Source organism: Eleutherodactylus coqui, chromosome 6 (genome assembly GCF_035609145.1).
Source record: "Eleutherodactylus coqui strain aEleCoq1 chromosome 6, aEleCoq1.hap1, whole genome shotgun sequence".
Classification (NCBI taxonomy): domain Eukaryota; kingdom Metazoa; phylum Chordata; class Amphibia; order Anura; family Eleutherodactylidae; genus Eleutherodactylus; species Eleutherodactylus coqui.
In genome coordinates this window covers 59,320,798-59,334,773 of record NC_089842.1, presented here as the reverse complement: position 1 = coordinate 59,334,773, position 13,976 = coordinate 59,320,798, and the positions used below count along the sequence as shown (strand labels likewise).

The following is a 13,976-nucleotide window of genomic DNA, read 5'->3' as shown; positions in this document are numbered from 1 at the left end:
AAAGTTGAAGGGGGTTTTCGAGAGTTAAAACAATGCTCTGGGTGCACATTCATTGCTCAGCGATCCCCCTGCCCCGGTCCACATTGCTCTGATCCCAGAGATGCTCCAACAGCCACATGCATTTAATAGCAGTATCATCGGTGAAGACAGAAATTGTCTGAGCGCTCACATGTACAATGAACAGCACTTGACCACGGCAACTTCTTCCAGGACCAGAGCAGCAGGGACTGGATCTCCTACGCTGGATCGGGAAGGCCTTCTGACCAGTGAATATGGACTATTTTTTTTTATTTGAGCCCTTTCCCTGCCTAGAGAATATATTTTTAAAATCTCATAAAACCCATTTAAGACTTTTACATGGGCCACTGATCTACTTCACGACTGTTCGTTCCCGATAATTGCCCTGTGTAAATATGCCTGTGATAAGTCCCTGAGATAAGTCAATAGCAATTTCAGAGACAATCATATGGAGGCAGCCATTTTGATTTCCTTTCAGACCTTAGAAGAGATGTCTTAATTGTCAAATTATAAAATGAAAAAGAAATGGTTCTGTGATTTGTGAAGTGATAAAGGGAAGGGTAATTTCAGTGCTATTGCTTTTTGCCTTGTTTGCAGGGCTTTTAATAAGTAACGTTATCACTACAGGGAGTAATTGATTTTAATTTAATTTTAAAAAGAAGAGTGAAAAACGAAATGGATCTTTAAATCAATAGAGCCATCCAATTCCATTAATTTAATTCATTGCCCAAATCTATGTTCAGTATTAAATACAATTACATAGCAGCTCTCAATCATCCGACCATATGTTACAAACATCCCACAAACCTTCTAATGGTATTGCATTAGCATATAGGATTTAATTAGCAAAGGCATGTATTCCATTATCATAATAAGTCACCTAAGTAGGTATTCTCGAAAGTGGTGTACATACAGTATGGAACTAACCAAACTTCTATCTTTATAGTACAAGTACTGTAGGTATATAAGGTAAGACTTGTCTATCAAAGTACCGCAAGATCCTCAGTTGATCCCTGGTTTTGACACAAATGTAAGGGGGTGACCAGATTGGTCCTTATTATATGTATGGTTTATTGTTTCTTTTGTTGGCAACATTAAAATAAGTGTTTTTGGGCCCTAAGATCTGGAGGTGGAATCTGCGATGGCAGCATCTCCTACTGGTTTACCTAATGTACCTGAGAGAAATAAGTTACAACTTGTTCGAGTTTAATAAAGTTGCTTTATTAAACCTCAATGGAGCATGGCACGGGTTCCTCCTTTCAATGGAAAACAGCAAGGCCAAGATTTTGGAAAACACTATGACTGTCTTTATGCCCAGAGGTTCCCAGCAATCGTGAACACCATCCCAACTGTGATGACCGCTGTCTAGAGACCGGTAAGTGCTTTGGTTCCTCCGTAAAAACCTCTGTCCTCAGAGTGCTGAAATCCAACCCTGCAGCAACTTCTATCTGCCGAGTCCCCTATTATACAATAATGCACCTATAATACAACAGGGCCTAAGACGACCACCCCGTTTGAACGTGAATTACTTGTCATCATGACTTAGATTTTGTGTGGGTTGATTTACAACAAGCTCTTGTTCTGTATAGTTTGAGACTAGAACCTCTGAATCATTTCTTCTGGTGGGATTCAAAGTCCCCAGCCTCAAGGCCTCCATACACATGAGAGAAAAAGTGTCCAAACCAACCAATCTTTTCGTTAGAACCAACTGATTATATGAAGGGTGCAGAACCAGGAAACCCCCATACACAGGGCCAGCTGGTTCCAACAAAAACAGTGCATTTGGAAAGAAGGAAGAATCAGACACAGTCAATATTACATATCCAATCATTTTGTTCTCACAAGAGATATGTAAGCCACCACCAAAGCTGTCTGGCAGCAGCTTACTGGCCTATCCTTCTTGAAAATGGCTTTCCAATGTCCCAGCCTCGTTGACATACCCCTATAAAATGGAGAAAGATAATATTTCGGTACAAGTTGAAATAGCCAAGCCATATAAACAGTGATTTGATTGCCTTCCTACACTAGTCCTCAGGCATTATGGTGGTCTGGTCTTTCCAAAATCCAGATCTATCCATGGTGCTATGAAACATCATTTCCATTTGATGTCACCAGTGTCTGTCCTATAATGGACCCAGCACAGTATTGTGGCTTTCTTTATAAATGGAAGCCACAACTTTGATGTGAACTTAACAAAAGAAGTGTGGTACTCACCATCCTGTAATGTGGGTTGAGGTTTTTCAAAAAGACTGCCTGGTTTATCTGCAAAACAAGAAAAAATAATACAGAAATTATGTATATTACATAAATAAGAAATCTTTTAAATGAACGAAATATATATTCAGACTGTGTGGAAAATTCATACAATCCCAGGACCCCACTTTAAGATAGAGCTGCGATGTGATGTCTACAGGGGTATGGAGTTGGCATTCACGCCCAAGGACTACTTTATATTAGGCAGTGGCTCTTCTAACTGAGCTATTGGGGATCCAGGACAACCCCTTTGCAGAACCTACTGACTTAGTTTCTTGCCTCTTGTAATTTCTGGCCTTGATTATCTAATTAGCACGAAACCTGGGCTTCCAATATAAACCTGGCCCTAGTACTTCCTCCTTGCCAGATTATTGTACTACCTCTTTGTAATCTACCTAGTTGCTACTTTACACCACAATCAATCATGTATTTCACTTATTGACACCTGACATGAATGGGTAAGGTCTGTCTGTTGCTTATGAACATAATCAATCAGGTAATGATCTAATATGTACACTGTCCTACCAAAAGTAATTGGACACCTGAGTAAGAATCAAAAGTAGTATTTATTTCCATATGTTAATCCTTAGTGGGGCTCCTTTGGCCCTAATGACATTGGATACTCTCTGCGGCATACTTCCTAATGTCTGACACAATTCAACTGGTATTTCCCATCCAATCATCCTGCAAATGTCTGGTGAGCTCTCTCAAAGAGCATGTATCAGGCTGTCTACAATTGTGCAAGAAGTGTCATCACTAGACATTTGAGCAATGGAAGAATATTTTACAGAGAGACAAATCACACTGCTCCATCTTCAAATCAGATGGTCATACATGGGTATGGAGGATGCCTGTGGAATGGGTTGTGCCAACAGTTAAGTGCAGTGGAGGTTCCGTTATGGTCTGGAGATGTTTTACATAGCATGGTCTTGGTCCATTAGTTTTATGTGGCATGGTTCCCGGAGATGAACCATGACATTCTAGACAATAATGTGCTACCAACAATGTTGCAATACTTTCAACAAGACCGTACACCTTGTCACAAATTCAACACTGTTTTACACTAGTTTGAGGATATGGATGTTCCATGATTGGACTCTGTACAGAGCCCTAACCTGAACCCTACTCAACATAGTTGGGACGAACCGGAAAGTCGGATCAGGAAATAAGAATAGTCTTCATCTTTTTTGAGAGAACCCACCAGATGTTTACAGGATGAATGGAGGGAAATACCAGCTGAAGTGTATCAGACATTAGTAGAAAGTATGCCACAGAGCCTACCTGATGTCATTAGGGCCAAAGGAGCTCCACAAAGTATTATGTAAGTAACTACTACTTTTGATTCCCATTACATTTGGTAGGATAGTGTACATCCCTTAATAACCTAGTAAAAAACTACCATACAAAACATGAAAAAAATATCCATTATTCTGCATGGGTATAAATAGATGTTCTTTCCTGTATGTAAAGCTCCCCAGCAGGAGGTACCTTGTACTTTTAGAAAATATTCTACTTTAAGCTCCGGTAGCATGTTTCTAAGGTCCAACCGGTCAGCCAGTAGGGGGTAACACAGCGGAAAGTAATAAGATCTTTATGTGTTAAGTCCAATCAGGGGCCAGTCACACCAGTCAAACAGTCGTATACAATAGCATTGATTAGAAAAGTAATAATAGTATACTGTGTTACAGAAATATCAGCACTTGATATCACCGTCTGAGTCGCATTAGCACAAGGCAGTGCTAATCGGTGAACCAAGACAAGGCATTGCGGTTAGTAAAGAATTAAAAAAAAAATTTGTGTTCAACAAAGCAAAAACATATCAGCCATATGCAATATTTCATATTTCATTAAAACCTTTGAAAATGCTAAGTGAGGTATGCACTACCTACTGTGCAAAAAATGGAAATGTTAGGATGGACCGCTGGTTTAATCAGTCTTACTTAGACTTATCCTATGTAGAGCGGCGGAATAAAAAAAATAATAATAACAGATTTGCATATTCAGAATATCCTGCAATTGTTATAGGCTGTAAAGAGATATGGAAAATCTTCTATCAGGGAGAGCGAAGCGAGTGAGGGGGGAACCAGGCATTGTGCCAATGCAGTCACTCTTATATTATGATCAAGTGATTATTGAAGGCAGGAGCAAAATAAATATTTCTGGCAGATATTAATCAGCTATTTAAGAAGTTATTTGCCAGCCAGGAGGGGAGATAATGGTGATATCATTTTTAATTGTGTTCCTTTTCCAAGCTGCAAACATGGATTCACTTTTCTATAGTCTAGTTCAGAAATAATAAAAAAAAGTCTGAAAGAAACATGATGTATCCAGGCGGCTGCCTCTGTTGTGCAGCTATAGAAAATGGAGCTACAATTTCCATTATGTGATGCTTATATTTGGTTCCAAATTTCATACACAGAAATGAGACGTAATGACAGATGCATTATTAATGCACTTATTTCCCAGCAGCATGTCGGGAGACTGTTCTACAGTAGTTAATACTATTTTGTCTTGTGACATGTCAGCCTAATGCAGCTTTTGGAAGTCCCTTGTTGGAGAGGGATATGCTCACAGCTGTAGATTACACCGCAAACAAGATGAATGGTCACAAATAAAACATTCATGGGCTTTTGCGATTCTCTTGGTCATACTATACATAAGTGTATTGAATTGGGAGCGGAGAACATAGTGGTACGGTGAAGATGAACAATTGGACTTTGTCTTCCTATGAAGAACTGAAAATTTAACAGATCCAACTAGACTTCAGTTCAACGCTTTCTTTTGTAGATAGACTAAAAAGGGCTTATCCCATTTCTAGCTGTTTTCAGACAGCTCCGTACATTGCACAGTGGCCAGAGTTGGTACTGCAGGCTGACTGTCATTCACTTCAATACAATTCAGCTTGTAATACCAATCTAGGTCACTGTACAATGCACTGACTGTATAAAAACAGCTAGAAGTGAGACAACCACTTTAAAGGGGTAATACAAGCTTTTACTATGGATGACCTATACTCGGGGTAGGTCATCAATATTTGATTAGTGGGGGTCCGACTCTTTGGGGTGTTTACCGACCAGTCAATCCACTGACCCACTATCAGTGTAGCAGGTCAGACGTTATCATCAGTTGTCAGTGCTATAAGTGTAATAGACAACCTCCTATTACACTTCTGACTCCTCATTGCGGTCAGAGACCGAAATATAATAGGAGGCATCACTCCCATTGATTTCAATGGAAGTGAAGCTGTCTATTACTGTTCTGGCCTTGATCACTGATAATGATGATGCCTGGCTCCGATGCATTAACAGCGGGCTGGGGGATCAGCTGATTAGTGGGGATCCTCAGTGGCGGACCTCCACTGATCAACTATTGATGACCTATCCTGAGAATAGGTCATCAATAGTAAAATCCAGGAATACCCCTTTAGGGCTCGGTCAGAGGAGCGGAGATCCGTGCGTTTTTCCGTGCCGAAAAAAAAACGCACCGCGTGTGCAGGCAAAGATTTGCACCTATCAAAGATAGAACATATGGGTGGCAATGGGCGTGGTCATGCAGATTTTTTTCCGTACGCGGTGCGTTTTTTACCGCGCAGGTCTCCGCTTGTCTGACCGAGCCCTTAAAGGAATCGTGCAATAAAGATCAAAAGAGGCGCTCCATAACACAGAGTCCTTACACACCATCTTCAATTGGGAATAACAGGAAAAATGGTACCTTGGGTTGTTTTGCTGACAGCACACAACCTATCAATAATACTGCAATCAGCCCCAATAAATCGACAGTAGCAAAGTGCGAGCAACAAGGGGAAAAAGCAGTACTCAACAAGAGGGCAGCCCAAGATGGAAACAGAGAGGATGGTCTTCTTGAAGCTAAATTGGTGAAAGCTTCATATTTCGGCACCAGAATGGCACGGTGCGAGGAAGATGCCATTCTGGTGCCAAAATGCATAGCTTCCACCAATACAGCTTCAAAACCGCCCGCTGGGTTTCCTCCTCCTTGCTTTGGCTCTTCTGTCAAGCAGTGCCATTGCCCTTGTTTTTATCATCATGACTTCTGTATTTAAAGGTATCATGTTATCAGACACAATCCCCTTCTGAACGCGGTGCCTGGGGTGAACATCTGATATCCCCTGGTCTTGCTCCTATAACACAGCTGATTTTGCTGGGGAAAGCTGTAGCTAGACATTTCCACCACAGTGGTAATTGCAGGAGAAATGGAGAATTACGGGGTGGCCATTCTTCAGTTGAAGGGCCATGCTGTAACACAAGGACGGCTCATGACGTCGCTGCTCTATGATGTTCCTTTGTCCCAATAGGGCATATGGACTGGGATAGTGCTCTAGGCACAACTCCTCTAAAAAGGGTTTTCAAGATTGCAAAACAATTGAATAAATGGAGGACATAGTATAACCTAATTAAATAAGCTCTACTCACCTGATAAAGTAAATCCACTGCCACACCAGTGAGGCCTCTCTGATGGTCCCCACCAGTCTTTGTTTACCTCGATGACTTGCCCGTTTACCTATGTGACCACTGCAGTCAATCACTGATGTGCGGCATGAGACTGCTGAAGCCAGTGAGTGTCTGCAGTTATCATATGGATATCTTGGCATATCATGGCTGAAACAAGGTAAATAAAGACTGATGGGGACCAACGGAGAGGTGTCATCAGAGCAGAAACAGATTTATCAGGTAATACTCTACATTATGCCATTTTCTAATTTAGTTAATTTTCTTGTGATCTCAAAAATCTCCTTAAAGGAGTTTATCAAGATATAATTCCATATCCATAGGACAGGTGATAAAAGTCTGATTGAGAAAGTCTCACCATTTGGACCCCCATTGATCTCAAGAACGGGGGTACCATTTAACCCATCTTTCATGCTGCTGACTTGCTGCTATCCCTGCAGTGAGGAGTAGACTAAATGGAGCCATGGCTGCACATATACAGTGCCTCACCATTTATTTTCAATAGGACTGCCGGATATAGGTAAGTACAAGCCTATTTCCAACAGTCCGATCAAAATGAATTCAGTGGCAGCTACATATGCATGACCATAGCTCCATCCATTCTGATGTCACTGGTGGAAGAAGACTCCCCACAGTGACCACTGAAGACATGGACCCGCATTCTCAGGATTTGGTGGGAGTCTCAACGGTGAGACCACCACCAATCAGACTTTCATCAACTATCCTATGGATTGGTGATAAAAGTGTATCTTGGTACAACGCCTTTAAAGGGCTATTTTCAAAATAAAGGTGGATATGGTTGGGCCTTGTCCTGCACCCCACCTAATTCCAATCCGCCAGGACGAAGGCCCATGGACTATCTGCCCCTTATCGTTGCATTACTTCTACAGACATTATAATAATGTAGCATGTATTCACATAGTGCGGAAGAGAAGGTGACCGCGCATTTACAGTAAGTAACTGGCATCAAGAAATTATAGTGTTGTGCATCACGTAGGCAGCAGGTTACCATCGGACCTACTAGAGAGACTTAGGCTGAGGATCAGCAATGACATTTGATGCATGCTCTTGCAATATTACTGCAGTGATGGGACACCATGTAAATGCTTGAGGTGTCTAGACAGTTCCCTAGGACAATCATATTGTTAGGCAACAAGATTAATGAAGAAACTTACATATGTAATTGTCCTTCACAAGGAGAGAAAGCCCAATATCAAAAAACTAAATGGAGTCCCACTTGTAAATCCTAGTTTACACCACTTATTCCACATGTAGGGCATGTGGAGAGAAGGAATGTCTTCCTTGGGGTCTCCATTGAATGGAAACTAGGATGCGGACAACCTGAGTTGGGGTCTTCTTTCTCAATGGGCCCTATAAGACACCTCAATGATACGTACGCCCTCACCCATGTACGTTAGACCAAGTCTTAAAGCATGACACAACCTTACCAGAAGAGCCCCCTGATTATTTGGGAATAATAGTCTTCCCCATCGAATGCCTTTTTATTTTATGATGGCAGTAATAAAGAATATAAGAATCATCGTATTATTTCCTGCATCTCTGAAGACGTATTACTGTAATAGCAGAGATTGTCACTTTGCTACGTTGTGGATTATCATTATGTGGAGCTAAGTGCTTGTTTGCTTAAGCACCTCTTACCAGCAGATTTTGTACCAATAGTAGCTCAGGTATGAATATAGGCTCCATTATATACCATCACATAAATGTATGCAAATGCAATATATGAGCTCGGCTATTATGTAGACTAGATAGCCACATACGGTCTACACAGAAATGCAATAAAGGGATTACTTTAGTATTAAAGAGCTAATGACATTAGTAACATCCACTAGAAAGTGAAAAGCACTGTAATAATGTAATGTACTGATAGGGAACCTGTCATGGGCTACAGGCACCATCAACTAAACTTATAGTTCAGATAACGGGGAGTCCAGGGAGCTGTGAGCTAAAAGTAGTTGCCAGAGCGCCCCGTAGGGCAGCGTTCCGTATTAAACGCCGTCCATATGCAATGTATTGGTTTGGGATAGGTGATAAAAGCCTGATCAGTAGGGGTCTCCCTTGTCCTCCTCTTCTTGTCACTGAGGAATTGTTGCATCTCCCATAATGCGGAAGAGATCGGATGGAAATATGGTCACGCATGCGGGCTGCCGCTCCATTCATCTTCAATGGGACTGTCGAAGATAGCTGAGCGCTCCAGTAAAATTAATGGAGCGGAGACGTGCATCTGCTCCATTCAATCATCATGTCATTGCCGGTGGATGCAGAGATCCTCCAATAACAGAAGAGGGGGACACAGGACCCTGTTCTCGAGATTGGTGGGTGTTTCAGTGGTGAGCCATCCACTGTTCAGATGTTTATCTCCTATCCTGCAGATACGTAATAAAAGTCAATTTTGGAGTAACCCTTTTAGCTTTAAATGAGTTCAAGTGACCATCCGGTCGTCCAAGACGGGTGAGTAATATTACCTGCCAATGTCCCTTTCTTTCTGCTTTAGATCCACCAGTTTCCAGTCTTCTCTTCAGTCTTAGACTACCCAATGCATACTAGGCGCTGGTGGTGCGTCGGTAATCTGAGGCACTATGCGTTGCTCTGATTCGCCAGCACTTCTCATGTAAAAAGCACTGGCCAATCAGGAAGCAGCAAGTAGCACCTTACAGACTACCAATGCACAGTGTGCACCATAGAAGGACAGTAGTGGTGCAGCCATCAAGAAAGACCAAATAAGAAGGGTTGCTGACCAGCGGATAAAGAGAAGAAAGCAACAAAGGGAGAGTGGCATTAAATATTACTCCCCACTCCGATCCCGGGCCAAATTTTGCCCCTAGGACCAAAGAGTTGCTTTAACGCTATACATTTCAATATAGAAGACCTGATCCATAAACCATGTAATATAACCTGTCAATGCTAGCTATATTAGGCACGTATCTTCTAATTCGCTTTCATAGATGACGAGGGTTTGCCATTAATAAGCGTTTGCTCATTACTAAAATACAGCTTGTATCGATTTCATTGATAACCGATCAAAATGTACAATGATGGAACAGATAAAGCTAGGAGACATTGTGCGCTCTAGGTGGGGTTACCCTTTGAAGTCCTCCAAATGCACAGCCGTAGATACCATACACTGCATTAATAAATGATTCTGATCAATATCCATGATGAAGGGAGATTCTCTCAGCAATGATACATTAAACAATAATGCACATCTCATTTACTTTATTTTATGGCTTTCCCTGCAAAGAAAATCTATAATAGGGCTGTATGCTACAGGTACCTTCTTTTAAAATGCCCCAAGGTTGTTTTTGTAAGGTACGGTACTAGAAGAAGGTTTCTATTTGTCAGAAAATACAGTCAATACAGCTCTTCGCTTTGGAGGACTACCGGCATGGATAGAAATCTATGGGCGTCTACTGATATAAAATGAACTTTTGCTTTGTGCTTCCCACATCAATAACAGCTGATCTGAGAAGGTCCCACAAGCACAACCACTTGCAATCAGCTTGATGTTGTGGGACCTATGAAATGAAAAGGGATTGTCCAAATCGAACAACCTCATCTACATGAAAACCTACAAAGGATTCAAGCTTGGTAGGAAACATAGTCAGATGTTCTTGTTTAGGGAGCAAAGATTCAGTTCTGACCACTCTTCATCTAGAAATGTGTCCCACCAGTGCTGGCTTCTCATTGATGCCCCCAAGGCTACACTTCCCAGGACCAATGCTCTGCCAAACCCACCCCATCCCTGCTATGCCTCGATGCATCTAATGCTCCAAGTTCTGAATATTCCTCTACTCCCAAGTTTTAATACTGGGGACTGCAACTGCGAGTCAAGCTTTCCGGCAACACATTAGTAAATACATTCAGCTTCTCGTTTGTTGCCTTTAGCGTTACCATAAGCATCTTGACACTTGAGGTCACTTCCGACACCTTACAAGAATATCCAAAAAAGGAACCTGATGTGATTACGAGAATATCATAGGAATGCCTAAGCCTAATGCTAGAGAGCATTTCTATCTGGATGTCTAATCCCTCAGCTCCAATAAAGCAATGCCAAAGCTGTCCAGTAGAGGTCCTTTATCACTATCGGTGGAGAGATCCTACTGTAGTGTGCAAAATATTGAGCCAGGGACACACAGTATTGTGTTAGATGAGGGTAAAACAGGGTTACATAATTTTTTTATGTCTGTTTCTATATTTTGTGGCAATTTTATAGTCATAAACTAACATTTTATGGACTTTCACTTTTCATAGCATTTTAGGCATATTATGCACTGAGCTACTATCAATGTGTCTACAAATGTTGAGTAAGTAACATACTGTAGTATGCAAGCCTGAAAAAAGACAAACATCTATCCGGTTCAGCCTTTTGATTCAGAGGAAGGCAAAAATCTAAAGACACAATAAATACTAAAGTAGATGGTAAAGCGTAATAAACATAAAAAAGGTAAAATAAGTAATTAATCATGTATCAATATAATTAATCTAATCATGATAAATTAATCATTTAAATGGAGGTCAGAAAAATCTTTTATGGAACCATATGACATAGGTTATCCCTAAAATGAGATGCCGGAAGTAGTGTATATATACGCTCCTTGGATTTGACTATCTCTGGCTTTAGATAGCTGTAGCATCTAGTAAAAAAGTGATCCACTGCCATTGTGAAGATTCATTCACACAAAATGTGATTCCTAAAAGGCTACATCAGCAGAGAGCAAGCTAACGAGTATTCAATTAATGGAATGCCTTCAAGATCTCGTGGTACACCGGGCGAAAGAAACTAGGTCAGTAAACCGAGGGTATAAGCACCGCCCCATGCCAAGCTCAAATCATGTCAGTCAGGGACAAAAAAAAAAACACACGATGGGTTTAATGAGTAGGATTCATACATCCCTGCACATACAAACACACTCAACCCAAGAGAAGCAGGCAATCGACGAGCAATGAGTTATCTGACCCTACGGTATTGGTCACATTCACTCCCACATAAATCTCTGTTGCACAACACTTGACAGCTCATAGAATGGTTGATGGGGTTTTGGCATTGGCCACACCTACAATTATTCAGGAAAAGAAGAACTGCAAATCCGAGCGTTGAAGTAGCAAGCAGGATGAGGCAAATGTTACATGGAATCATGAAGTAGCGGACGACCAAGGAGACTTTATGTTGGTAGATCCGGTCCCGCTCGGCAGCTGGCGGAGGGTAGTGGCAGCCAGTCATGGCAAAGTCTCTTCGGAGGGGTCTATCTATGGTCTCCACAAAGCTTTTTCCCAATCCAGTTTTACATCCTCTTTCTTACAGTCATATAGGTTTCAAATATATAATACATCTACTGCGGAACTACAAAAGCAACCCCAAGGAATCATTTTCCAGTTAGGACACCATGGTAGACTCGGGCCGTCGTCAGCAAGAGTAAGGCCACGTGTGGTCAAGAAGAACAATGACTTCCTTCAGGCAATCCTCAAGTTCCAAACCGACGTGGTTCTTGGACTGCGTGAGGTTCAAGAATCCCATTCCAGAAATTCCCAAATAAATAGGATAGATCCAATGGCAACTGGAGAATCAGATAAGCATCCAGGCAATATACAAAGCTGTAGAAAAACCTTGCTGTGTTTGTAGAGATCCCACTCGTACATTTACAGAACAGACAATATTTTGTGAAGTTCCTTGCATTTTAGATATGAATGCCGACTCCAGCTGCAAGCAGAACAAAAACCCATTCAAAGATGTGAGAGGAGCCAAGGTGTAAGAAATTGCTGTGATACCTTCACTCCCGGATGAGATAGTAAGATTTCTACCTACTGCCGGTACATCGCCGCGTAGAGGAATTAAGCCTTGAACTTCATGTACTCCAAAAACGCGTGGTCTTATGAGAAGCTTAGAAGTCCCTTTCTTTCTATAGCGTGAAAGTTCCTTGTCAACACTTCTTGCTTCCTCTTTCTAATTGACTCCCAGGCAGTCCATTTTATCAGCGTTATACAAGTGCCATCCTTCTTCCGATGAAATACACTGCTACTTTATTTTCACTCCCCCCACTCCCCATTCGCCTCGTCTTTCAACACAAGCGAAGGAACCCACCCCCTCCGTTAGTGTCACTCCTACTTCTTTTTAACACCAGTACACAGTTCCGTCACCGCGTTCTTCAGTGGTCTTCTCAGGTGGCTTAACAACCTCCTCTCAATATCTACCATCAGGGGGAAAAAAAAAAAGAATGGAAAAAAAATAAGAGTTCGGGCTCCCGTGGCTCATCAAATGCCGATTCTTGCAAAAGAACGCTCACCCATTCATCAGCCAGGCAGGCAAAGAAAATTAAGAGAGAAAGAAACGAGGGGTAATGTCTTGTGGGGGAGGGCTGGCAGATAACTAGAGTCTCATCACAAAAATGTATGATAGAGGACCGATGCTTGCAGCTAAATGCAAGCCTATGATTGCGTTGTGCCGTGCGAATACAGCCAAGTTTCTGTATAGGTAAATATGGGTCTCACCTGCAGGGCTTCTCCTCAGTACTATGCATATAGACTAGTCATTTCCATACGTAAGACCCTTCTCTCAATTCACTTGGTCTTGTTCCAAGATAGTTGCCGGATGGAAGGGTTCTCTAGGACTTTGGAAATTGATTCTATTTCTCCGTCTCCAAGAAGGCTGAGGCAGGATGCTCCAATTCTCCAAGTGCTCGGAAAGGAAGGAGGATAAATTCTTGACAGGTCCACTACTCCCACCAACAGGAAGATTGTTAGAGGACGAGGGACTCCTGTTGGCGTTGGACTTTAGCCGGTGTTGTTCCGAAGACGAGCAATCTCTCTACTAAGCTGGAAAATTGTGGAAGAAAGAAGCAAAGACAGAGCCGGATACACTATAGTAGCAGACAAAGAGTAAAGGCTTAAGGGAATTCTCTTCACAGCCTCCTCAGGGTCCCTGCATGTGCATACAAAAGCGAAAAGGAGGGGAGGGGGCTGAGCTGCTCTGTGACAAGGGGCGGGGGGCATTGCCTCACCAATACTCTCCCTCACACAACGTGCTTCTGTAGCGATCTATCACAGAGTGTGCAAATGGAGTAGACGGACAAGTGCAAACTCCACAAACTCCACCAACCAGCATCGTAACATGAAGAACTCTTACTCTGCACCATCCACTCCGTAATCCGGGCAGTAACCTAATCATCTGGCTCACCTCCGCGCAGAAAGTGCGAATCGCCGCAGGGAGCAGCTGTATAATTA

At 42.1% G+C, this 13,976-nt stretch overlaps 1 protein-coding gene across 4 annotated transcripts in view; it reads right to left on the bottom strand.

Moving 5' to 3' along the window:
* Positions 1–13,976, bottom strand: part of AGRN (agrin) — a 497,317-nt gene that overhangs the window by 309,762 nt on the left and 173,579 nt on the right. For 3 of the 4 annotated variants that reach the window (XM_066606893.1, XM_066606896.1, XM_066606895.1), the window contains exon 3: positions 2,233–2,280. In XM_066606893.1, the coding sequence (XP_066462990.1) occupies positions 2,233–2,280 (48 nt within the window). Of the gene's footprint in view, positions 1–2,232; positions 2,281–11,816; positions 12,720–13,976 lie in introns of those variants that run through there. The other variant, XM_066606897.1, reaches the window with a different exon arrangement.